This window comes from Passer domesticus, chromosome 19, assembly GCF_036417665.1.
Source record: "Passer domesticus isolate bPasDom1 chromosome 19, bPasDom1.hap1, whole genome shotgun sequence".
Lineage (NCBI taxonomy): Eukaryota > Metazoa > Chordata > Aves > Passeriformes > Passeridae > Passer > Passer domesticus.
In genome coordinates this window covers 5,980,746-6,006,677 of record NC_087492.1, presented here as the reverse complement: position 1 = coordinate 6,006,677, position 25,932 = coordinate 5,980,746, and the positions used below count along the sequence as shown (strand labels likewise).

General features: G+C 52.9%; 2 protein-coding genes and 1 long non-coding RNA gene across 9 annotated transcripts in view; 1 reads left to right on the top strand and 2 right to left on the bottom strand.

Moving 5' to 3' along the window:
* LOC135283527 (NADPH--cytochrome P450 reductase) overlaps positions 1-12,587 on the bottom strand; it is a 28,859-nt gene extending 16,272 nt beyond the window's left edge. The window contains exons 1-2 of one of the 4 annotated variants that reach the window (XM_064394429.1): positions 12,473-12,587; positions 9,886-10,021 (exon numbers count right to left, since the gene is read on the bottom strand). Coding sequence is in view for 1 of the 4 variants with exons in the window: in XM_064394428.1 (XP_064250498.1) it covers positions 640-742 (103 nt within the window). In the remaining 3 variants the exon portion in view is untranslated. Of the gene's footprint in view, positions 1-639; positions 770-5,282; positions 5,425-9,885; positions 10,027-12,472 lie in introns of those variants that run through there. The other 3 variants (XM_064394430.1, XM_064394431.1, XM_064394428.1) reach the window with 3 other exon arrangements.
* Positions 12,588-12,660: 73 nt separating this feature from the next.
* On the top strand, positions 12,661-17,679 carry LOC135283539 (uncharacterized). Of its 3 annotated transcripts, XR_010349258.1 has the most exons (3): positions 12,661-12,720; positions 14,896-14,991; positions 15,094-17,679. It is a non-coding gene; the product is annotated as an uncharacterized LOC135283539 (long non-coding RNA). The 3 variants fall into 3 exon arrangements; XR_010349256.1 differs by having other exon boundaries at positions 14,896-17,679; XR_010349257.1 differs by lacking the exon at positions 12,661-12,720 and adding an exon at positions 12,752-12,780 and having other exon boundaries at positions 14,896-17,679.
* On the bottom strand, positions 16,405-25,185 carry RHBDD2 (rhomboid domain containing 2). Of its 2 annotated transcripts, none has more exons than XM_064394443.1 (4): positions 24,416-25,185; positions 21,359-21,760; positions 20,870-21,020; positions 16,405-18,739 (listed from the first exon to the last, which is right to left on the bottom strand). In XM_064394443.1, exons 1-4 carry the CDS (start codon positions 24,684-24,686, stop codon positions 18,334-18,336), a joined length of 1,230 nt encoding a protein of 409 aa, XP_064250513.1. In that variant the 5' UTR covers positions 24,687-25,185; the 3' UTR covers positions 16,405-18,333. The 2 variants fall into 2 exon arrangements, with proteins under 2 accessions (XP_064250513.1, XP_064250514.1); XM_064394444.1 differs by lacking the exon at positions 24,416-25,185 and adding an exon at positions 22,926-23,097.
* Positions 25,186-25,932: the final 747 nt, after the last annotated feature.

Genomic DNA, 25,932 nt, shown 5'->3' with positions numbered 1-25,932 from the left:
AAGCACACACAGAAAATGAGTTTTGCTTTACACTTAGGCTTAGGAGCACAAGGCTGCCCAACAACTCTTTGGATAGAGGCCTTGCATCACAGCTCTGCAAGGTTCTTCTGTGCCCCAAGGTGTCCCACCAAGCTTTTCCTTCCTGTTGTATCCATGCTGATCCAGCTGAGGGAAAGCTGTTTGTGCCTTCCCTCTGCCAGCAGCGTCAGAGCAGCCCCTGACTCCAGCCAAGGAGCCAAACCAGGCTCCTGCTGACACCCCAGCAACACCCAACAGGACTCATGGCCAGCCTTCACTAAAGCCCTGACTCACCACACAACCCTGGGGTGTTACTGAGGGATGACCCCACTCTTCAGTCACCCCACAGATCTGGGGCTTCCTCCCTCCTTCCCACAAGGGGACAGGATGCCCTGGCCCCACTGCTGTGCTGATAAACCACAGAGCAGGACTGTGGCACCAACCCCCCTGAGCATCCTCACAACAGGTTGTTACAACACAAATGATGAGTATTTCTGATTTACTCCATTGCAGACTGGATTTGCTATCCATCTCTCCCTGGCTTCCCTTTGGCTTCCCAGCCCCCTCCATGATCTCCCCCAGTTTAACTTCCATCTCCTTGAATTGCTCCTTTACACTTACCAAGGCAGAGTTTAAGCAATTTGGGACCTGCCCACAGCCATACCCAGGGTCTGTGGTGGCAGGAGGATGAACACCCAGTCCTCAAATAGCCAGGCAGCCCCATGGCCCCTGTCCTTTCCCTGGGAGCCACCCATCCCTCCCTCGCTCCCACTGCTGTGCCAAAGCTCTGAACTCCTCTGACCCTAATCCACATGGCAAGATTATCTTCCGTACATGCAAGGACACACTCTGTCCAAATAAACAGATAATTAACTCTAAACTTGATTTGGAAGGGCAAAGTGACTCTCTTTGTACTTGGGCATCCTGCCAGCCCAGGAGACCATGGACATTTGAACTTGCACTCAGAAAAGTGACTCAGAGCCGTGGTGTGTCACAGGAGGGAGAGGATTTCTCAGCCATGGCTGACAAAAGTGACTGAAGTTGAAGGTTATGCTAATAATTCAGGAGCTGGGAAGAGAAGGGAAGGGGATGCTTAGGGAGCACTAACGAGGGAGACTGGGTACAACCTTCAGCAAAGATCAACCTCTTGTTGTTACCCCCACAAGGGCAGTCCAGCTCCACACAACACACAGCCCTGTGCCACAGGGCAGCAGCCATAAAAAGCACCCTGTGGAGCACAGGGAGAAGTCCACAGCCACCTGGCAGTGACCCTGGGCAGGTACTCTGGCAACCCAATTAGTGCTCAGCCCTGTCGCTACAGGACACAAGACAACACGACGCAGACACGCTGCTGCTCTCAGACAGGGAAAAGAGAGAGTTTATTTTCTGACTCCTACATTTATAGATTTCCAAAGGTGACAGAGGATTGGAAGGTGAAAGTGCCACCTCTCCAGGGACACTGGACAAACCAACAGTCCATCAAATTTCTCCTCCTCCATAAAAGAATGCAAACAATAAGTTGTTTACAGAAAAGTGTGTGAGAAAGTTTCATACAAGAATGCAAACATCAGAAGGCTTTAGAAAGTCTTAAAAAATCAGGGCGACACAGCCCCACAAGAAGCTTCATTTGGTGGAGAACTTTGCAAGTAACTGTGTTACAAAAAGCAGTAAAACACCACTGCAAAGCTCCCCGTTAGGTTCCCACAGAAGACACCAAGGCAGGGTGCTGGAAGAAAAATAAATGTGGTGTGACTGCAGACAAGCAAATTGCACATTCCTCTCCACCAGACAGGTCACCCTGTCCTCCGTCCCTGCAAAAAACTTTCCATGGCTGGATCCTGGAGCCAAGCAAGAGCTGGATGTTACTTCTGTACAACTGTAGACTAAACTGTTAGTTAAAGCCTCCACAACTGGGGCTTAGTTGCCAAAAAGGCACAGCTCCCAGGAGGATCCCTCCCCTCCTCCTTATCTGGTTCCAGTAAATCACCAAGGAGCTGGTCTGGCAGCTAGCACCAGGGGAATATGCTGGTGGGGGAAAAATGCTGCTGATTTATTGCTTTTATTCCTGATGAAAGCTCAGAAATTGCAATTACAAGCTCTTCTCCTCTTCCCCTCTGCCACCCAACCTGTAGGAATTTAAGCCAATCTCAGCCAAAACCTGCCAGTCTTCATCTCACAGAGCTTTGGGGGTTTGGTTCTTGCCATCTCACTCCTCACTTGAACTCTCATTACACCTCAGGGCAAAGAAGCCCTGAGTGGTCCATGATTCCTAGGGAGCCTCACCTGCTGCCTGTGCACAGCACAGCCCAACTCTGCAAAGAGAGGGAGGAATCAGTGCCCAGACACAGGCAGGAGCAAATATCTCCAACCCTGCAAGGTGCCTTGGTTTTTTCAGCAGCAGTTTCATTGCCCAAATTACACAAGGGTGGACAACTCCCCTCACACAGGGCAGTGATGGCCATGTCAGTAAAATACCCTCAGAACAGCCTGTCTTTCACTCACTCTCCCTGAAAATCCCAAGGCACATAAGGCAATGACAAACCTTTGCTCAGAGGAAGCCATGAATAAACACAAGGCTGATGGAGACCACACTGAGCTGGTTTGGGGCAGCAGCTGCAGCTCTGCCCCTTCTGAGCACCAAACCCAGCAGCAGCTGAGGCCTGGCAAAGGCTCCTTGCTCAGGACACAGCAGCCTCCCTTGCCACCAAACCAGACATGTTTGTGGTGAGCAGCACCTGGCCCACAGCAATTCCCAGCTCCAGACAGCTCAGACATGGATATTCATGAGCTGCCCTGTGTGGGCAAAGAATGAGGGCAAGAACGAGCCTGTGCTCTCCTCAGCCAGGTGAGGGCTTTGTCTCCAGCCAAAATTCAACTCTGTGCTCAGAGCAGCAGAGCTTCAGCTCCCAGAGCAGAGGGGTTTGGCTTTCCCAAGCCTCCAGAGGTGGTCTGCTCTCCCAGGCAGTGCTGCCCTGGAGAGAGGCATCCTCGGGGAGGCAGCTCCCAGGAATGCAGCCTGGGGGATGTGGGGGTGGAAGCTGGGCTATCTCCCTGCCTTGACCACACTGCAGCTCTCCAGGGCTTCAAAGGGGAGCCCTGCAGCTGCAGCCAGGCCACCCACTCAGTGCCCACAGCCAGGGAAGGGAGCATTCCAGCAGGCTCATGGCTCTGGTGTGTGGAGCAGAGCCTCCTTGCTCTCCTCTCTTCATCCACAATCTCCACACCACAAAGTTTCCACACCAACCTCTAACCCTGGGAGGAAACATGGTCATGGCCTGGTGACAGAAGCTGCTTGAATTTTGATGCTGGGCTCCCTCTGGTCCTGGACACTGGTTATTCAAGGCTTATATCCCAGCTACACATTCTTCTTCTTGCTTTCCCTTCACCACCCCTACCTTCAGGAAAAGCAATGGATGTCAAATTAGGTCTCATTTCTCTTTTTTAAAGGGTTGTCTTAATTCAGGAACTACTGAACTCATTTCACCCAGCACAGGAAGATTATTGCTCAGTTTATCTCAGTCTCACCTAGCTGGCTGTAACAATGATTTTCCAGAAGTTCACAGCAAATTTGTCATTTTTAAATACATGTCCTTTACTAACTTCCAGTGAAAAGAAACCTGACTCTTACTTGAAATTTAGCTATCCTGGGAATCCTGCAGTCTCTGGAAGGCCCTTGGTAGAATCAAAATAGGTTTTTAAAAGGAAAAGGAAATTTATGATGCAGAAGTAAAACTTTCCCTGACAGCAGTTTCAAGGGTGGTCATTTTATCCACAGTGTTTATTATATCTTCAATCAAAGTAAGACAAGATGTCCATACCCCTGGAGCTTTTTCTAGTGGTGGCTCCAGTTCCTGGATCCCTGCTTGTGCACAAAGCAAAGCCATCAGTCTCAGCAAGATGTGAGCATTTACATCACACAGAAAAGTCACAACATTTTGAAAGATTGCTATCAAGCAATGCTGTGTTTTAGCACAGCTTTTCAGACCCTGAATGTGAGAATTTTCTTGATACATGGCAGCTCACAATAATTCAAATCATCAGGGATCTTCTCTGCACATCTCTGTGCTAGCAAACAGATGTACCTCATGTTCACATTAAATTAAATGTATTCCTCATTCTCATGCACACCTTGGAAAAAAAAGGACTGGAAGCACTCTCAGTGCCAGGCATCCTCAAATTCCCCATGATTTCCATACAGACTAAAGCGTCTATAAGGTCACAGGGTTAAAAATACTTAAATACATATAGAAACAGTATTACAACAGACAAGACAGGAGTGATGAAAGCCAAGTGGTCAGCAACCTGAGGAGATTTATTCTCCTTCCTTGCATCAGGAGATGGTACATCAGATGCTCCCTGGGACACAGAACCAGAAACACAAAACGTGGCTGGGAGATTTCCCTTTGGGAAGTCACCCTGTGGTATCTCCTGGTGACCAACAGCCTTGGCTCTGAAGCTGAACTGCAGTATGGGCAGGAAGTTGTATCTCTTGAGACTGAAGTAGCCTTTTTCTTAACACAGTATCTGTGATCAGTTTCAAGTACCTCAGCTGGACTTCCCAGTCCCAGACCAGGACTGCATCCTGTGACTCTTGCCCCAAAAAGTGAGTGACCAAGTTCTGTGCTTGACTGTGCCCCGTGCCACCATCAGCACACCCTGATGTGCAGCGTCAGCCTCGCCGAGAGGGGAAGGGGAAGGAAAACTGCTGAGCAAGCACAGCCCAGGCTGCTCACTGCCCCCACCTCTGATAATGGACCCCCAGCAGCAGCTGGAGCACCAAGGAGCCCCTGACTGCAGCCCAGCACTCCAGAGGGATCCCCACAATGCCCACACGCCCTGCAGACACGGCTGGCACAGGGGCTGCACCCACCCCCAGGGTTCTCCCAAGCATCAGCACCCTTTGGACACCTGCAGATAAGCACAGGAGCTGCAGGTGGAACCAGAGCTCTGCAACATGTGCAGAACCAGTGGTGATGGAGTCAGAGGAACTGCGTGACAAGCGTGCAATGCCACCAGCCACCCTCTGCCCGAGGCTGGCACCGGCGCCAGGCTCCATCCAAAGGGAGCTCAGCAGGGTGCAGGCACAGGAGCCTTCCCAGCCCACAGCAAGGTCCAGGCTGTCTCAGCTGAGCAGCAGCAGGGTTTGGAGCCAAACCACCCCTGCAGCAATGAGATCCCCTGGTTTCTCACGTCACAGTCCCAGCTGGAGCTCTGGAGCACCCATCCCGTGCCACCAGCCCACCCAACCCTGCAGCAACACTCACCAAGGCACTGCTTTGCAGATTCTCATAAACAGGAGTCTGTGCAACTCTAACTGCAGATATAACAGCAACACACACTCAGAAAGCTCCTCCAGACTGACCTTCTCCAGTTCAGACTCCCCCTGAGAGCCCTGCACAGCCACCCAGGGCAGGGGACAAGGGGGCACTGCTGGGAGGGAGGGAGGGCACTCTGCTCCTGCAGCCGCGTGACAATGACCCTCCTGTCCCTGACTCAGCACAGGCACCACGTTAGGGAGCAGAGAGGAAGTGCAGCTGTCAGGATTTCCAGCGGGGAGCTCTGCGTGCCTGGGGATGTCACCATTGCCACCAGATCTGCCAGACCCCTCTTTCTGACCAGGAAGGGCCATCCTGAATTCCCAGGGCAGAGGCAGGTGTGTGTGACCTCCCTTCCCACCCCAGGGACTGCCCTTCCTCTTGTGCTGACCATGGCACAACACAGATTAAAGGCACAATCAGCCTTGAGAAGAAGCCTTAAAAAAGCCCACTTTTAAATCAGAGACCAATTTTTTCCACCAGCATCATGGCACAGCCCCAAAATTCAACCTCAGAACAGACACATAAACTATAAGAACCAAACCACATGAAAACTCCAATTCTTTGTACAGCACTGACCTGCAGCCTGAGATTTAGGTACAATGGCAAAACAGGAAGGCTGTAAATAGAGATTAAACAACTGAAACATCTGGGAAGAAAAAAGAAAACCACTGGACAGGTCTCTCACAGGTTTGCAAAGTTTGTGGAGAGCTCACAGAGACTGCAGCACCAAAAGGAAGCTGCACTGAGACCCCATCACTGCTCCCAGCAGCAGCAGCAGAAGGAAGAGACTTGCCCACAAACAGGAAGTCTTGTGACCAGCCAAGGGCTTTCTTCTTTCACCCACTAATGACATCAGGCTGTCAGGAAGAGGAGCCCCACAGACACAATCCAGGAGGAAGGAGGAGAGGCAGCAGCAGAGGGAGCAGGGCTGTGGTGGAGGTGACACTCCTGCCCAGGCTCCTGTGCCTGGTCTCCTCTGAGCCCCACTGCAGCCAAGACTTGTGATATTGAGCCAGGACACCCTCAGGGCAAAACCAGATCTTCTCTTATTCCTCTTAGAAATGCAATCAATTAGACTAAGAAATTCTGTTTACATCACCCTGTGCCAGACTCAAATGAGTTCTTTTTACTTTCTCTTTTAGTAAAAGGAGAGCTGGCAGGAAAAGCTGGCCTTTCAAAACAAAAGCAGTTCATGGAAGCAGGTGCTCAGATCCTGGTTATTCAACAACTGCCTTGGGTCAGCCTTTTCTCCACAGCTCTGCCACACAGAGCCTGCATTTCCCATCAACAAGAGGATGCTGATCTGGCCAGATCTGTTTGGCCTGGTCTGCACAGGCTCCTTGCTTGGGGTGGGAATCATCACACAGTGAGTCCCTGGGCTCGTGGGCAAGGCAGGCACAGTGAGAAACCTCACAGCTTTCCCTGCCCCTTCAGCCTCCGTGGGACCACACGTCCTGGTGTGAAGGATTCCACACCTACAGCTTCCCTATCACTCTCTTCCCACATAATCCCCACAGCTTCCCATTAACCAGCTCAAAAAAGAAGGGTAGAAAGTAGCAAAGCCTCACACAAAACCAGAAAAGTGCTTCTGCACACTTCCACCAGCTCAGAAATCCCAATCCAATCTGAGGAGCTGGCTGCAGCAGCAGCTCAAGCAGGGAAGGGAACACAAAAACTGTTGGGTTTTTTTGTGAAACAAAAGTTACTCTCACTGTGAAAGGTGTCTTCTACCCAGACCCTGACACACCAGATCAGACATCAGCAAAACTACTATTTTAGACACAGGACAGATACAGAGTGTGCATCAGTCAGTCTGGAGCCTGAAATACTGCATATTTGAGCTTCCACTGTGTCACACTTGCATGTTTTCTGGCCCCAGGTCTTATTCAAGGACAGCAGAGCAGCTGCAAAAGCAAGGAAGAGAACAAGAACTGTTTTACTGAGGCAGAAAGGAAATCCATGCTATGGGTATGCTCAGGTGGGGCTGTGCAGTGCACTGAACCAGAGGATTTAAGGCATTATCCAAACAAAAATGAAATCAAACTTGCCAAACTGCCTTAAAGCAAGCTAGAATTACTGAACTTGCACATTTCCTTTTATGTGATAAAAGTCTGACTCTGAACCTTTAAACATGGGGGATCTCCCCAGCTTAGGCACTTGGACACCTTCCTTCCCAGATTAATGTGAGCCAGCACAGAAAAGCAGGAGTTCAGGGTTACAGGATAAACACAACCTGAGAATGGCAGTAACTGACCCCCTGTGAACCAACAGCTCCCCAGCCTCCCCTCCCAGGGAGGGACAAATCCAGAGCACCACACCTCAGGAACTGCTTGGAAGAGGAACAGGGGTCTTGCCAGCACCAATATTCAGGAGCAGGGACAAGCCTGCAGGAGTTTAAAACCACCCTGTTGCCAACTCCACAGGCCAACAACTGCTCAGAGGGCTGCTAAACCTCAGCAGCAACCCATCCAGGCATGGACTTTGCATGGTTCAGGTCCTGCTGAAGATGTTTTTCTAAGATCAAGAGGGAAAATGACGTTTTTTCAGCAGCTCTTCTGTGAGTGCTGTACCCTGTGCTGCCACAGCCACAGCTGGAAGTTCCTCCCCTCCCCACAGGCTGTTTGCTCACCCTCTGCCTGAGTTTGTGGAGGGCTGCTGTGACAGGCTGTGGCTTTGCCTTATGCCACCACTGGGAAAGGAGCCCTGTGGATGGGGTCAGTAGCCAGAGACTTTGACCTCCTCCACCAGGAAAAGTCTGAACAGCAAAACCCTCCAGTGCTGGTCTCTTTTGAGAGGTTTCCTTTGAAACCAACATCTGAAAGAGCACCAGAGGGACAGGGTTAAACTCTTGCAAAGTTTTCACAATTTTCAAGACTTCTGATCAGAACAGTGTGTTCTGGGGATTTATTTATTTATTTAAAGAAAACCAAGCACTGTTTGTAAGGAGTCAGGATATTTTGTATTTATAAGCCCAGTTTTCTTATAAGAAATGGAAGAGCTTTCAGACATCACAGCCCATCTCCTGCATTGTTATAGGGTTTGGAGGTGTTACTGCATGATCCTTGCACCTCTTGGAAACTCAGCCCTAGAGCTGTCCTGCTCTGGCTGCCCTGTCAGGAGAGGGTGTTACCACCCTACAGAACCTCCCTGCCTGCCACGGGTCAGCAATCTGACCTGGACTTCACCTTTCTGAAATGATTTGGGAAACACAGACCACTTCCCAGCCCAGCCCCTTGCAATCACACACAGCCACAGCAGACCCCAGAACATCAATTCCATACCCAAAACATGACACAGGCCACAAGGCATCAGAGAACTCAGGGGTCACAGGATGAAAGGCCGGTGCCAAGCTGCAAAAACCACAGCTCTCCAAAGCCCCAGCAGAATCAACACAAAGAGAAGATACTTGACACGGGGTTTTTTGTTCCTCTGTAACAAGAGCTGCTCCTCTTACCTCCAGCAGTTATGCATTGAGTCCTGTTACACAACCAGGACTTGCACAATCCTTGCAGGCATTTTATCAACTTGCTCCTCCAAAGCTTGGAGTTAGAGAGGAGATGCAGCAATGACCCGTGAAAGAGAGTCAATTGATGTGTTTCACAAGCACACAGCAAGATCCAGCACCACAAAACTACCAACTCCCCAGGCTGGTTGTTAAACCTTCCCAGCAGACTTCCCTTGCACTGCCAGAGCCAGGTTTTACCAAGGAGAAAAATCCAACCCCATCTCAAACTCCAAACCTCACCATATCCTACTCCACACAGCAAGAAAATAAGGTAAATAAATCAATACCTCTGTTCCTTGCAAAGAAGTGACAGGAGGCACGGACGTGGCTGATTACTAAGCAGAAATACTACAATAATCTGCCACCCTGGGTCAAACTCAGCCACTCTTTGGACTTGTGGCCCTCCAGAAGCCACCAGACACGGCTTCTGATCTCTCTGTCTGGATTCCATGGGTGATAGCAACACGCAATTAACTTGAAATGTTTACTTGGGGACAAACAACAAGAGATTATGAGCAGCCTGCAATTATTATTTGTTCTGACCTATGAAATTTTCAAGCCTATAAAAAAGCAATCTTGGCAGAGGTGCACCTGTCACTGCAGGGCTGGTGATTCACTCTCCACAGCAGCGTGCACAAAGTAATCTCATCACTGGGATCAAACGATCACATTGGGAAAGAATGTGATCATTATTTATTATGCAAGTTCTAAGAACTGTGTTTTTTGAGGCAGCAGAGTGGACGTCAGGAAACAGAACAAAGTTCAGTGGCCACAGAGGTAACTGCAGGTGCTTTTCTTTTATACCAGGAGCACAAACCTGAGCAGGGAAGCTTTTTCCCCAGTCCTTCAGAACTGAGCAAACACAAACTTTGTTGTATCCCAACAGGCAAAGGAGAGAGCAAAGACCAAACGGGATTTCAGTCAGACAGTTCCACACTTTGCTTTTGCTGCAGGTAAAGAAACCACCACTCCCAGCCACCCTCCCCAAACCAACTGCACCCAGAGATGCTCCACAACCTGTGACACTCAACAGAGAGGGGTTACCTTGCACCTATGGGTCTGCAAACAAGAGCTGGTGGGGCCTGTGAGCTCCAGCACGGAGGGTGGTGAGCAGCAGGGAAAGCCTCCCTTGAGACAGTTCAAAGAGTTTTGGTTGTATGGCCCTGCTGAGCTCCTCCAGCTGCTCTGCAAGAAACAAAAGGAAAGTTGCAGAAGGCACTTGGCTTTCCAGGAGGCACAAACCCAGAAATTACTGACTGAACAGGAGGCAACTGCAAAGTGATGACAAGCGAGAGGTTCTTCTCTGTCACAATTAGAGCAGGACTAATTAAGAGGGGATTAAGCCAGATTTATGACACTACACCCTCCTTCCTGCCCACTGTTCAAGCCTTTCACACTCAAAGATTAAAAGAAAACACTCAACTGGTGTTTCTTCCTGCAGCTCTGCATCCTCCCTGCTCAGTGTTCTGCAAATACAGTTCTTGTGCACCATCACACCCATGTGCAAAACCAAAACACACTCCATGCCATGCACACCCTGCCTCAGTGCTGTCAACCAGCCCGAGAAAAACTTGTACTGAGACAATGCTGGATTTTCCAGGAAGGGTCTGGCGCAGCAGCCCTCCCAGACAAAACACTGATTTCCTCATTTGCAGCAGATTAATCAGAGAGATGCTCTGAGTGTGTGCAACAGCTCCTCAGGATTTCTCAGAGAATTACAGAAATATTGGAAGAAAGCCCATTCCCTTCCATCTAGCAAAAGGGATGTGTACACCACTGCACCCCACTAAGCAAAAAAAAAAATTATGAAACTCCAGAGCTCCTCCTGACAGCCCACACAAAGTGTAGAGCTCTGTTGTGGAGGGGATGTCCCCACCAACGCTATCACTGATTCACTTCCACAACTCAGAAACACAGACACGACTTCTTCCTTGCACTTTTCCAGCTTCTCAGCCAGATATATGTTTCTACTTTTTAAAAAGAGCTGTAAAAACACAAACCCATTTCACTTTTCCAGACTGACATCAGAGAGCCTCAGTGATCCCTGTTCTCTGTACACACTCCACTAAGCATTCCCATTTCTTTTCACACGCCAAAAGCTAACCCTAAAGAACAAAGCACACTCCAAGCTGCACCAGCACTGCTTACTCCTGCATCTAAGACAACTCCCCAGGAACCAATTCCACGCTGATGACTAACTCCCAACACCATCAGCCAGGTACCTTCACCCCCTCCAGCCTCAATATTCCCAAAACCAGGGGATTCCCATTATTTCCTTTGACAAACACACTCCCATGGTGAGTAATTTCACTCTTCTAACAAACTGCACCAGGAAAAGCCAGGATCAAACAGGCTTCCCACACCCCAGCAGTTTATAAAGTGAAATAGATGGAGCAACAGCGGAACAGCCCAGCCTGCAGCAAAGGTATCAATTAAACGCTGGGAATAACGTTCTCCAGGGAAGTGCCAGAAAATTAAGCTCGTTAAAGGCTTTTAACCAACAACAGCCGGGGATGGGGCAAGGCTGAGCAACCCTTCGGTGCTGTGGAAGCAAGGCAGGGCAGGCATCAGGCTGCCCACCCTGCCAGGGGGGCTGGGGTGTCCCGGGGTGACAGGCGTGGTGGGGCACCCGCAGGAACAGGGGTCTGCACATGCCAGCCCTCCACACAGGGCACGCCAGTCCCGCCAGTCTCCTCAGTAACAGGGGCTCAGCACCACCAGATGGTCCCAAATAAGACAGGTCATCCCAATTCCAACAGGTAACAGGGGAGCAGTCAGTCAGACTGTCCAGATAACAGGGAGCTCTGGCCATCACGGTCCCCCCCAAAAAACAGGGGGTTTGCACATGCCAGCCCTCCAACAGGGCACACGGGTCACACCAGTCTCCCCAGTAACAGGGGCTCAGCACCACCAGATGGTCCCAAATAAGAGGGGCTCTGGTCATCCCAATTCCAACAGGTAACCAGTCACACCAGACTCTCCAGGTAACAGGAGCTCTGGCCATCCCGGTCCCCCCCCAAGAACAGGGGGTTTGCACATGCCAGCCCTCCACACAGGGCACACCAGTCTCCTCAATAACAGGAGCTCAGCATCACCAGATATTCCCAAATAAGAGGGGCTCTGGTCAATCAATTCCAACAGGTAACAGAGGACTAGTCACATCAGACTCTCCAGGTAACAGGAACTCTGGCCATCCCGGTCCCCAAAATAAGAGAGGGACAGCCACAGCACACTGCCCCGATTAGAGGGGTCACCCAGCCCTCCCCGACCCCCCAGCAAGAAGGATCTTTAAACGCCTCAGTAACCCCACTAACAGGATGCCCACTCACACCACACCTCAGGGAACAGGGGGCTCTGCTCATCCCAGTCCCACAGAAGAGATCCATTCACATCCATCCCCCCGCCACACAGCGGTGCCACTCACTCCCCGCGCAGGGCACCCCAGGCACGCCGCCAGTCCCCCCGACACAGAAGGAGCCCCCACGCCAACCGCACCGGGGGATACCGGACCGCCCCTCCCCAGCACAGAGGGCCCCGGCGGCGGCGCTCAGCCCCCGCTCAGCCCCAGAGGCCCCCGGTCCCGCGCCCCCCTCAGCCGCAAGCCCGCGCTCCCGCGGCTCCCCGCACCCACCGCCGCTCCGGCCCGTCTGGCGCTGGCGGCGCCCGCGGCCCCGGCGCGGCCGGCACGTACAGCGGACCGCACCACCCGCGCACAAGCGCGGGGGAACACGCTCCGCCCTCGCCGCCCGCCAATAGGCGGCGAGCGCGCCTGTTTGTGGAGATCACCCCTCTGCGGCGGCGCATGGTACAGCCCTAGGACGGGGGTCTTAAAGGGACAGGAGCGGCGGGAGGGGCGGGGCAAGGCGGCGTGAGGGGGCGGTGAGGACTGGGGCGGTCACGGGTGGGGTCAGGGGTCAGTGAGGATTGGGGTGGTCACAGGTGGGTTCAGGGTTGGGGTGGTCACGGGTGGGTCGGGGGTCGGTGAGGATTGGGGCATGCAGTGGTCACGGGTGGGTCAGGGGTCGGTCAGGGTCGCGGTGGTCACGGGTGGGGTCAGGGTGCAGAACAGGGCCCAGAGCCACAGTGGGTGCAGGCAGGGCTCGGTCTGGGGGAGGCTCAAGAGGGGAGGCAGGCTGGGGTGAACATTGTAGTTCGGGGGTGACTGTGGGGGCGAGCATTGGGGTCACGGCAGGGTCAGAGTTGGGGTGACAGTGGGAGCAGGGCTTGGGGCACTGTGGAGTCGTGTCTGGGGCCATGAACTGGGGCCATGAACTGGGGCCAGTGTGCTGAGGTCAGTGTTGGACACTAACTCTGGGCTGAGCCAGGACCCTGTCTGTGGGCACTCCTGGGTGCCCACGGTGTGGGAGCCCCAGTTCCCCCCAGTCATTGCCCCGTGGGGGACAAGGGCACCCTGCAGTGGAGGCTGGCACCCAGTCACTGCCATCCTCCGTGGCAGCCAGGGGTTGCTTCACCCGGGGCGAGCCCGTGCTCCTGATTTAACCACAGCCCAGCTGATTCGGGTGTTTTGGGGTGGTCTTTTGCTCGCTGCCACACCAGGAAGTTGCTCAAGCAGCTCTGGAACATCCCCAGCAGTCCCAGTGGGACATTTCACAACCCAGACCTCGGCTCCTGCAGGGGCTGCTGCTCTCCTCCCTGCTGGCTTTTTGGGGAGGGAAGCTGGGTTACAGCCCTGCTGTTTCCAGGCTGGCCAAAGCCAGAGGCACAGCTTGCCCTGACCCCATGAGCAGCCCCACAGCTGTGGGGGGTCACCCCGGGCTGGGTCCCCTCCCTTTGCTGGCACTGGCACATCCAAAGTCACCATCCTGACGCCAGCGCTGTGTTGACGCTCGCTCCAGAGTCAATAAAAGACCTGGGGAAGGTGCAAAGTTCGAGCTGGGCCTGGCAGGCACTGAAGAGGTGTGAGGAGGGGGCACGGACCCCAGGAACTGCAGGGACAGCCTGTTTCCTGACAGCAGCTGAGCAGAGGGTCGAGGGCTGGCAGGTCACCCGAGCACTGGTGCCACTGACATCAGCTTTGGGACTGAGCCCGTGGGAGCTCCCTGGTCTGTGACCATGCCCCGTGGGGTGAGTGGACACCTTAAAGATCCCAGTGGCCCTGAGGGGATGGCAGGACTGAGCAGGTCCACGGCTGGGCTCATCCCACCAGGTGCCTGGACTTGCATTACGGCACAGCCTGTCCCCTCCTGTCCCCACAGGGAAGGGGCTGGGGGCTCATCACACCCAGCCCAAACCCCCCCGGGGCAGGCAGCAGAGTCCTGCAGCCCACAGACACCTCTTTGGTCAGGGCTTTGTCTCTCTATTTCTCCCACCTCTCCAGCTCTCCTCTGTTCCCAGCACAGTTGGAGGCTGAACTTTTGGCCACAGAGCCCTCACAGTGCCAGCAAACAACAGGGGACACCACGGGGCAGCCATGGAGGTGGTGTTTGGCAGTGTCCTGGCCCTGGCACAGGGAGCCTGGCCCTCGGTCAGGGTGTCTGCAAGGGTGTGCTTGGCCAAAAGTTAATGCCAGGCAAGCAAAGAAACACAAACCTCTTCTCTTCCAGCATCAGTGTCCCTGCCAGCCTCCCCACTTGGCGGGTCCCCTCTCAGTCCTGCACGGGGCAGCAATGGAGGCCAAGCCAGTGCTGCCTTCCTCAGTATCCCTGACTCCTCTTCCCTTGCACCATGCAGAGGGGATGGACTTGGACTTCCAGAGCATCCTTCCCATGGCAGGGCAGCTACTCCAAGGACAGGGAGCAGCGGGCTCTGCTCCCAGCACTGTCCCCAGACTGTCACCCTGCAGTGACCCTCTGAGGACACGGGGGCAGCCCAAGGGGCTTTCTGGACTCTCTGCACACCCTGTGGACAAACACAATCCTGGCACGGAATGAAGTGGCAGTTTTACTAGGAATGAGCCAGAGGCACAGAATAACAAACCCCCAGGGACAGCACGTTCCCAGGGCAGTCACCCCAGGGGCAGCCATCCCAGCCTGAACTGGGAGGTTATTGATTTTTTTTTTTATTTTTTTTATTTTATTTTTTTTCCTGCTTTAGGAACTTCAATTCTCTGTCTCCCCACCAAGGAAATGAGTGGGTACTGCAATGTGTGATGAGTAACATTACTTGAGCTTAGACAGATGCCAAAGCCCAGTGAGCTGATGACTTTTACCTCCCTCTCTTCCAAATGTAAATCCCTTCTCAGCCTTAGACACGTTTGTAAATTCTCATCCCAACCTGTTTCCTCCCTCTCAGCAACTTCACTTCTCTGGGTGATGAGTTCTGAATTCCCCCCCAGCCCTGAGGAACTGGCACTTGTTGGACCCCACTCTCCAAGAGCCTCTCACTGCGGAATGGATGCCCTCAGAAAAGCAGGGAACAGAAAAGAAATCTCCACAAACATCCATCTGAAGGACACTGAAGACAGGTCTGACACATTGCACAAGACCAGGAGGTGCAGCTGGACTCAGAACACTGCTGGGGACACGGTGGAAGCTGTAGAATCAGAGACCAAGTGATCTGCCATGGCCACCGAGAAGCTCCCAAAAGATCTGGCAGCAGAAAGAAAAAAAATCCAGCCCAGGTTTTTGTGCTCAGTGCGGTCCTCAGGGCTCACCTGGGAGGCTGTGGCAGTTGTCTTGTCCCAGCACAGAAAGGGTCGTGGCTGGGACTGGGGCTGTTCCCGCGGTGCCTTCCTGGAAGTAAAGCCAGGAAAGTGCTCCTGGAAACACCCATCCCTCTGACAGCTCTGCGGGAGAGCGACCGATGGACAAGGAACAAGCAGCGGATCCCAGCGTTTCCCAGCCTGCAGTACCGCGTGTCCCCAGCGCTCGTCCTCAGCGCGCGGCCAAAGCCACCGGCCTGACACAGCTGTGCCCATCCTGCCCCAGGGATCCACTGATCCCACCCCACTGATCCCACTGATCCCATCCCCCTGCTCCTGCCCCAGGGATCCCCCTGATCCCACCCCAGGGATCCACTGATCCCGCCCCAGGGATCCACTGATCCCGCCCCAGGGATCCCGCCCCAGGGATCCCGCCCCAGGGATCCCACTGCTCCTGCCCCACTGATCCCATCCCAGGGATCCCACTGATCCCATCCCACTGATCCCACTGATACCGCCCCAGGGATCCACTGATCCCACCCCACTGATCCCATCCCAGGGATCCACTGATCCCATCCCCCTGATCCCATCCCAGGGATCCCCCTGATCCCACCCCAGGGATCCACTGATCCCATCCCACTGATCCCATCCCACTGCTCTTGCCCCAGGGATCCCACCGATCCCACCCCAGGGATCCACTGATCCCACACCAGGGATCCACTGATCCCACCCCAGGGATCCACTGATCCCATCCCACGGATCCCACCCCAGGGATCCCCCTGATCCCATACCACTGATCCCACCCCAGGGATCCCACCCCACAGAATCCACCTCACTGATCCCACCAATCCCACCCCACTGATCCCATCCACAGAACCAATCCCACAGATCCCACCCCACCCATCCCCCGGAGGGGCACGCTCCAGCTCCCCACTCATAAACAGACCCACAGAAAACCAGTCTGTCTTTCAGATTCTATTTCAAGTTTACAGTTTGGAGACACACAACATTTGTGATTGCTATTGATCCTCATCACCCTTCTGGAAAAAATCAGTGGTAAAATTCCCAAGTTTACAGGCAAGGATTTCACAAGGAGGGAAAATCAAGGCACTAACAGGAGTGGAGTGTCAACATTTCAATGTTATCTCTAGCATTTCTTTCCTGGTATTAAAAACATGCTTTTGAATTCCAAACAAGCTCCTTATCCTGCTCTTGATCCACACTAAAAGTATAAAAATGCAATTGCTGTCAGCAGGAAAAACAGGATCATTAAATTAAATATTTTTGTGATCCCACAGAGGAAATGATCGGGTATAAACAGAGCTGTCCCCCAAATCCAAGTTGGTTCCCAAGTTGCTGCATCCTCCTGCTGAAAGCCCTGCCTGGGGTGCTCACCCTCACAAGAAGAGCATCTTACTCATGTCTTACTGTGAGGTGCAAGTCCTCAGCACTGCCTTTGGTCAGCTCCAGAAGGAAGCCCCTGCATCCCACATGGGACCATGGCAGTCATTCCAGAGGGGCTGCTGGAGAAGTAAAGCAGCTGGATGACAACACAGGGCTTGTTCACACCCTGATATGGAAAATTGGAAGAGGCAGGGATGTGGTTTGGAATGTGCCAGAGCTGCCTCTGGCCAGGCTCACGGAGAGCAGGGAGGAGCCCCGAGGCTGTTGAGCTTCTGGGGATGGGTGAGGCACTGCAAGGACACCTCCAGGAGCAGGAATGGCACTTTGTGCTTATTGGAGCACTTTTTCATGGAGCACAGCAAAACTCCCAGTAGAGTCAAGGGCAATTGTTGAGATCCTGGCTGATTTACAGACACAGAGACAGCAGATTCCTCCTGGGCACTGTACAGTGGGCTACATAACTGGGAATAAAGCTCAAATCCCAGCAACTGGACAAACTCCTTCATTACAGCCTCAGGCACCAAACAGTGAATCCTATTGTAAATCCCTGGCTGAAAACTCCCCTCTCCCACACACCTGCCCACAGCTCTGAAAAAAGAGATTGTGCTAATATTGGTGGGTGAGATTTCTAAAGCTGAGCAGTGTGAACACCCCCAACAGCACTGCTACATTCCACTTAATTCTTCTAACCCATTGTTAAGGTCCCTCCCAGCTCCTTGGATTTATAAATATTTGCTCCACAAAGGGCCAAAATCCCTTACTGAAAAGTCCCTCACTACTTCACAGGCATCTGAGGTTGCCAGGTGCTGGTGCTACAGGCTGAGCTGGTGCAATGCTCTCAAAAAATGAAGGCAATCCATGGATGCAGGCATAGGACCTTCAGCATCTAGAGCTGTGTTTTGGAGCAGAAGGCACTCTGTATTCTATCCTCTTGCCCCAGGCTGGTGTAACAAGCCCCCTTCAAAGCACTCTCTCAAGTGGACAAGTCACCAGTACAACAGACATTGTCCTCCTCCATTTAATTTTAAGTTACAAACTAAGGCTCATATGATTCCCACTCTTTTGGGCTCTAGCTACATCACACCTGTAAAAAAAGACAGGAATGTAAATGGGAAGTGCTTATTGCTGCAGCTTAGCTAAACCCCAGATCTGCTCAGTGTTTTGCCACTGAGGTTCCTGCCTTGGCCTGGGGAGCTGCTGCACTGGAACTCCAGTGGACTTGTGGCAAAAGGCAGCTGCTAAATGCAGCAAAGAAGAAAAAGGATGAGAAGTTCACAGAGGTGATACAGTTCCCATCCTCCAGCCACATCAAAAGGTTAATAAAAAATTATGAAGGAAATATAATTCAAGTAGACTGTGCCAGGGAGCAGGGGAATGGCCTTCACTGGAGGTACCAACACTCACCCAGGCACAGCACAGATCCAGCAATGCACTGCAAGCTCACACAGCAGCCCTGCCCCGTGTGAGCCCTGCTGCTCTCTGGAGGATCAGTACACCTGGACTCTGGTAAATTCAGCTGCAGCAGGGGTCACTGGGGCTGCTGGACACCCTGGAGCTTGCTGAGCAGCAGCCAGAAGGCCCGTGGCTGTGGGTGGCTGTGCCTGAGGCGGGCACACACGCTGTGGCACAGACAATCTGCCCAGCTGGCAGCACTGTCCTGGTGAGGCTCCAGCCTGGGCCTGCCCAGGGCGCTCTCCAAAGGCACCTCTGGCCTGGCAGAGGGAAGAGCTGAGGCTGTGTCCTGCAGCAGGGCCCTGCTGAGGTGCCGGGTGTCCCTGGTGAGCGTGGCTGTGATGAAAGCCCTGGCTCTGAGCCCCGGGGCCAGCAGGAGGAGCCGGAGGGGAAGGGCAGTGGTGGCTCTGGGTGGGGTAAGTGCCAGGCACAGCCTTAATCCTGGGCAGGGAGAAAACAGAGGGTTACACTGTGCTCAGAACTGACATTGCCTAATTAGCGCTGGAAATGCCCTGGGGGCAGATTTCCTCCTGACCAGCGCTCAGAGAGGTCATCACTGCAATCCATCAGAGGGATTCACTACCACAGAAGCTCTTATTATAAGCAGCACTTGAGTAAAAAATGGCTTTAGTGGCCTCCCAGGACAGCTGTTCCCACTCTCACTCCACACCCACTGAACGAGCGTGGCTCTTGGCCCCAGACTCTTTGTGCAAGGAGTACACAAAGCCAAATTTCAACATGCTTTGAGATCCCTGTGCACATCCTCCCTGCCCTGAGAGTGACACATCTGCACAGTCATTAATCAGGAGAAGTTACAGCTGCCTTGTTATTTATCAAGAAAACACAAAAGCCTTTGGTGCGAGGAAGAGCCCAGAGTACAGAGCAAAGGGAAAAAAAAGGAAGGAGGAAAGAGTTAGAAATAAAAGAGAGAGTTAGAAATAAAATTAATCATTCAGAAGCAAGGGCTAGGAAGTTTTGCCAGCAGAAGGCATGACTCATCCTGCCAAAACCTATCAGGAGAGAGGCAATCTGCCTGGAAGCCTCAGCCTCTGGCACGTCAGGAGTGCTGCTCAGCCCACGCACATGAGGATGGGAGCTGAGAATCCAGGCAATATTCATGAAGCCATGAGTGCCAAGTTCCCAGCAAGGAGAGGAGACTGGCTCATGCTGGGATTTTCAGGCTTGGAGATTTCTTCTTAATTATTTGAGATGTGGGTTTGAGTTTGAATTTTTTTTTTAAATTTGTGGACACAAACATGATGCCAAGGCCTGGACTTCAAAGAAATATCTCCTGATTTGCAGCTTTTTAATGCCTGAACCTTATGAAAATTTAAAATTAAAACAAATCCCAAACTATTAAGAGCTATTGCTTGGAAATAAGCATCAAAATAATAAAAATTAAACTCCAGAAGCGCTTACAGAAGTTGTATCTAAGACACAGACATGCAAATTCAGCTGCAGCAGTGGAAGCATCCTAGAAACACCTTCCCACGCCCTGCTTGATAGTCAAATGTTCATGTAAATAGCTTTGTGTCACAACTGTGTGTGTCACCTCACCCAAGGAGGCAGGCTGAGGCACTGAGTGCTGTGCACAGCAGGATGGGACTGCTGCTGACACAGGCTCAGCACGGAGCCAGCCTCCCTCTGCTCCCAAAAGCTGCTCTTGCACAGGAGGGAGGGAGGGAAAACACAAATTCTGGGTCTGCCTGGCCTCCCCTGCAAGCACTCACAGGTTTTGAGTGTCCTGATGGACACTCCTGCTGAGACAAGAGTTGCTTTTATGGCTTCCCATGGGTGAGGGCAGTGCAAACACCTGGGAATGCTTCCACTTCAAATAAAACTTTACAGCAAGCTGATGGCTTAAACAATACACAGAATGTAACCCTGAATAGAAAGCTATTTTTCCTCTGTGAAACTGAAAGGACACCTTAGAATAAGTAAATATTTGACCTCCATTTTGAAGCTTTTTAGAGTACAAGTGAATTCTCATGGTTTGTGTTAAACTTAAAACCTTTCCTGCACATCAGCTGTGGGCCCCAAGGTTTCTTTTCTGTAAAGCAACACTGCCTTGACACTGAAAAGCTGCTGAAAGGTTAAAAGACACCAAAAGATCTGCACTGAACTTTGTAAGTGCCATCCTTAATTTACAATGCTCTGGTCCTAAGTAGGTTTGGACACAACTCACTTCACAGCATTCCTGGCAGGAAAGGTGGGGCAAATAAAGATAAGGATCATGGCCCAGGGAGCCACAGAGCCAGGAACAGCTGCCTGAAGCTGGGGAAGTTACACAACTCAGCCTTCCTGTCAGCCAGAGCTGCAGTATTCCCATGTGCACATGCAGCAAAGGAGAGCTCTGTAACCTCCATCTCACTAAAAACCTGGTTCAGTTAATGGGTGGGGATTCATTAGCCACACTAATGTCCCCAGTGCAACATCAGTGCGTGGCTCTGCTCCCCATGGCACCCACGATGTGAACAGGAGAGGCACAACACAGCTTTCAGAGGTGATCTCAGGCCTCTAGTCACACCTCAAAATTCCCTACAAGATGTTTCACAGAACTCCTGTACTTACATGCTGTTTGCAGAGGCTCTTCTCTCTGCTGAGGAGCCTGGGATGTATTTCAGCCCTGGAATCCTCTTCAGCAGAGTGAAAGGGAACACCCGGTCCAGCTTAGAGCCCACAGACTCTGGAAAATCCAAGCAGAAACAGTAGCCAAGACCATCTGAAACCAGCTTGTTAAGGAGAGCTGAGGACAGCACACTCATTTCTGACACAGCCACAGAGTCCCCTCTGTTCCCAAACCACTTTCTCTGGAGAATTCTCCAGCCCTACCCAGCACCAGCCTCAGAGACCATCCCCCTCCTCAGCCCCATGCCCTCGGCAGGCAGGGGCAGTGTGGGGTGAAACACAAATGCAGGATGGGATGGGATGAGCTTGAGAAAAGCCAGTGAGGGCTCAGGGCAGGGCAGGAGTCCAGGGCAAGGCAGCAAGGAGAAGTGCAGCCCTTCCTTCCCACCAGGATCCCTCTCTGGCCCAGGCCTTCCCTCTCACAAAGGATACAGGCCTCCCCAACCAGGAGCCCACACAGGTTCCCCAGGAGGGAAGAGTGGGGGACAAAGCAGGCCAGGCAGAGCCCCAGCCACGGCACCAGCAGCACAGGAACTCTGCAGCCAAAGAGCAGAGTCCTCCTGAGGCGTGAGCGCGTGGTGGAAACCCCCAGCATGGCAAAAGCCACTGGCAGGAACCCTTTGGCATCCCCCACTTCCAGCAGCCTGGAGGCCAGGGGCTGGAGGAGGAGGAAGAGGAGGGCAGAGAGCACGGAGAAGGCGGCGGTGAGGACGCAGTGCTTCACTGTGCCCACGTTCTTCTCAAAGCTGCCAGCAAAGTACCAGGTGATCACAGCACCACAGGCCAGGGAGGCCAGGTCCTCGTAGATGAAGATGTAGGTGAGCAACCTGTGAACTGAGCACAGCAGCACCTCAGACACCACTGGGGCTGCTGGGACACAATTACAGCCCTGAGCAGAGGCAGAGTGAGCCCACAGGATTCATTAATAGCTTTCATTTCTATCCTGGTGTAGAAGAGGACCTGAGGCCTTCAAAACCAGGCATAAATAACCAGATAGAGCGAGAACAAGTGCTGTCTTGGGTGCCACAAACATATGGGCTGGCTCCTGCTGCTTCCTGGGAAGCTGCCTGGCAAAAAGCAGCAGCATCTGTAGTAAATTTCAGTCTCATTAAAAGAGAAGGCAAGAGACATAAAAATAACTGTTACGGTACTGATGATTTTGGCAAAAAGATAAACACTTCCTAAATTGCTGGCAGGCTGATTCCCATCACCAAAAGTGTCTGGAGGTTATCACACCTCAGAAGTGCCTCTGGGCCCTCTGTTCAGGTGTTCCCCATGGCACACAGCAAGGATTGAGACTGACTTCTCCACCTCCCTCCCATCAACCTCAGTTGCACAGGCAGAAAAACACCAGTGAGAAAAAAAACAAGGCAGAGCAACCCCTGGAGACAGGAGAGGAGATGCTGGAATCCACCCATCAGCTCAGAGCCCTGGACTCTGGATTCCTCTGATACAGGAAATCACTGCACGGGGGATTAAAATTGTGATAGAAATCACTCTGGAATTACCACAGGGACTGAGAAATGCAAATCCCTCAAGCTCCCAGTGGTGTTATCCCCTGTGCTGACTGTCACAGACAGGGATGAGGGGGCAGGGGAGCAGCCTGACATGGAGGGACTGAGGTGGGTGTCCGGCAGGCCCGGGGCAGGTCAGGGGAGAGCGGGAAGAGACGAGACACGAAAAGAGACACGAAAAGAGAGCGGGACGGGGAGAGCAGCGGGCTGGGAGACGGGCTGGAGGAAATGCACAGAATGGGGGTTGGGGGGCACCACGGGCTCCAGGGCAGGACAAGGAGAAGGGACAGAGAGAGGGGGCACCAAGGCTCCGCTGGGGTTTGGGGAAGGGACAGAGAGAGGGGGCACCAAGGCTCCGCTGGGGTTTGGGGAAGGGACAGAGAGAGGGGGCACCAAGGCTCCGCTGGGGTTTGGAGCGGGCGCGGAATGGGGCGGGCAGAGCGGCCAAGGAGGCAGCGGCTGCGCCCGCCGGCGGCTCCGCTCACCTTCCCCGTCGTGCAGGGCTGCGGGGCGCAGCGCGGCGGCGGAGCGGGCGGCGGGGACGCCCCGCAGCAGCCCGGGCGCGGAGGCACCGACCGACAGCAGCACCGTGAGGGCGGCGGCGGCCGGCGGGGCCCAGGGCGCCGCCATTGCTGCCCCGCGCGCCCGCCGCTTCCGGGCGCCGCCGGAAGGCCTGCCCGTTGCCATGGCAACGGGAGGCGCTGTGGGGTCGTTACCATGGAGACGGGGGTCTTGCTCGTTCTTTCTCTCTCTCCACCCCCCCTTTTGAGTTTTTATTTAATTATGGTTATCTTTTCCCTGTTCAGAAGGGGAAATAGCCCAGGGAGAGGTGTGAGGTCTCGCTGGGAGCCCGCCCAGGGCTGGGGTATGGCGGGGTGTTCCCACGGCCGTCCCAGGGTGGGGGAGGCCCCTCCAGACCCCCCGAGCCGCGGGGTCTGGCCGCTGGGAAGCAGAGAATCCATCAGCCTGGAAAAGATCCTGGGATCATCGAGTCCAACCCGTGACCGATGAACACCACCGTGTCAACTGGCCCAGAGCCCTGTGTGCCACATTCGGTGTTAATGTAAACGCCTCCAGGCAAGGGGACTCCACCACTTCCACTGCCTAATCACCCTTTCTATGAAGGAATTCCTCCTCATGTTCAGCCTGACTCTGCTGGGACGCAGTTTATGACTAAATCCTCTCACCCTTGGAGCAGAGCCCAGCCCCCACCTGGCTGCAGCCTCCTGTGAGACAATTGCAGAGCACAGGGAGGTCCCTTGTGAGCCTCCTCCTCTCCAGGCTGAGCCCTCCCAGCTCCTCCAGCCATTCCTGGTGCTCCTCAGCTCTGCTCCCTTCCCTGCTGCAGCCCCTCAATGTCCTTCCTGAACTGAGAGCCCCCGAACTGGACACTGGACATAAGGCTGGGAGTTTCCCTCCATTTGGAGAGGAACGTCCACAGCACAGCTGCTCCTGCCATGCTCATGGCAAACCCCGAGGGGGGTTTGTATTGCCTGCCTCCAATTCACCAGAATGTTGGCTTCATCCTTGGGCCAGCTCTACTCAGATCTAGGACAGGAATCAGCAGCTCAAAAATGAAGATACCAAATTTCTTGCAGGTCTTGTGGACAAAAGGAGATGATGAAATGTGGGAAATAGTAAAGGTAACTTTGGCTGCTGCTGGTTGTACGTGAGGTTTTTCCATCTTTCTGCTGCCTCAATCATGCAGTGAGGCTGATGCTGCAATAAAAGCTCGAGGAGTGTACCCCAGCAGTGCTGGCTGTTTGTGATAAAAACCTCCAAACACAATGAAGCAGGCAGAACTTAATCTGATTCCCTTGGGGTAGAGCTTCCCTGTGATCATGACCATTAGCTGGCTTTACACACAGTTAGCACTACCCACAACTGCACCTCCTCTTGAGCTTGTAGCTGGGGATGTGGCTGTGGATATTGCAGCAGGAAATGAGAATATTTGCACAAAAGGAGACAACTGTACCTCCCACCTGGACGTGTTCCTGTGTCACCTGCCTTGGCCAGGGTTGGACTGGGTGATTGCAGGGGTCACTTCTCACCCTGAGTGCCCTGGGAGCTCTGCTGTGTGCCCACGCAGTCTGGCTGTGGTTCACAGAACCCAGAAGGGCTCGGACTGGAAGGATCAGAACAAAGCCACCTCCCACACCACCTCTGATTTCACAACGTGGAGAAGGATTTGAAGCAGCTGGGGTCATTTCCAGCTGAGGGTTGAAGGGCTGATGTTTTCCCCACATGTCAGCCTCAAAGTTTTGTTTGGGACCACAGCACAGATCAGCAGGCAGGCAGACACATAAGCCTGAAACTCTCTCTGAATTAATTCCATTTCCCACCTTTGAGAAGCCTTCAGCCCCTGAGGAGTGCACAACCACCAAGAGGCTCTACTGAGAGCCTGACCCCTGGCTGGGAGCATTGTTTGGGATCTGCCCTAACCCCAACATGGCACGGGCACCTTTGTGAGGTGCCAGGCTGCCACAGAAAGGCTCAGGGAGCAGTAGAAGACATCATGGCTGGAGCAGATGAAGTTTCTCAAGGAGAAGCCAAAAGACAGGCAGGGAGCTCAACCCCCTTTTTTTTCCCTTTTTTTCTTTAATTAATTATTCCAGTCACTGCTTGTTTTGCAGAAACTTATTTTCGGCTGTGGCAGTGGGATTTGCCTCCTGCTGCTGCGCCCGGGGGGAAAGAAACAGCCCAACTTCTCTGCAAATCTGCTCAAACCCTTCAGCTGAAATCAGAGAAAGCTCCGCACTGCCTTTAAAATGAAAAAAAAAAAAAATCAAAAAAACCACCACCAACAACAACAAAAAAAAAAAACCAAACCAAAACAAAAACAACCAGGGTAAAACCTCACTGTTCTCGGGGTGCATGTGCAGACTGTCCCTAGACAGAAAGGTGCAACTGTTAACTTACCAACTCTCACAAGAACCTAGTTTGATGTGAAACAATACAACTTCTAAAAATAATCAGATTAGATAATCAATGTTATTTTTGCTGTCTTCTCATTTAATCACTCTTCCTCTCTGAAGCGAGCCCTCACATTTCACAGAAGTGGCTCCCAATATCATGACCCGTCACTTTCTTTGGAAAACCGTTCTCCAAGTTGATATTTGGCTTTTTAGGATACTCAGAAAAGCTGGCAAACCTTTCTTACTTTTCCTTTAGGACCCAGATTTTGGATGTTTTCTCTAACCCCATTCAGCATCTGCTACAAACGGTGATGCACAAGTGGGGTACCGGGGGAAACAGGGGAGCTGCTAGTGCGGAAAGCCAGGCGTGCAGACCCCCAATTTCCCTCTGCGCACCTTGACCATGCCCTGCGCGTTTATTCATTTAATTAATTTAATTAATTTAATCCTTTGACGCTGCGCCCGCACAGCCTCGCACCCTCTCCCCTCAGCACAACCCCCCCCGCCCGCTGTACCTTGGCACGGCCCAGCTCACCTCCCCTCCCCCCCCGCTTCCCCAGCGAGTGGTAGGCGCCGC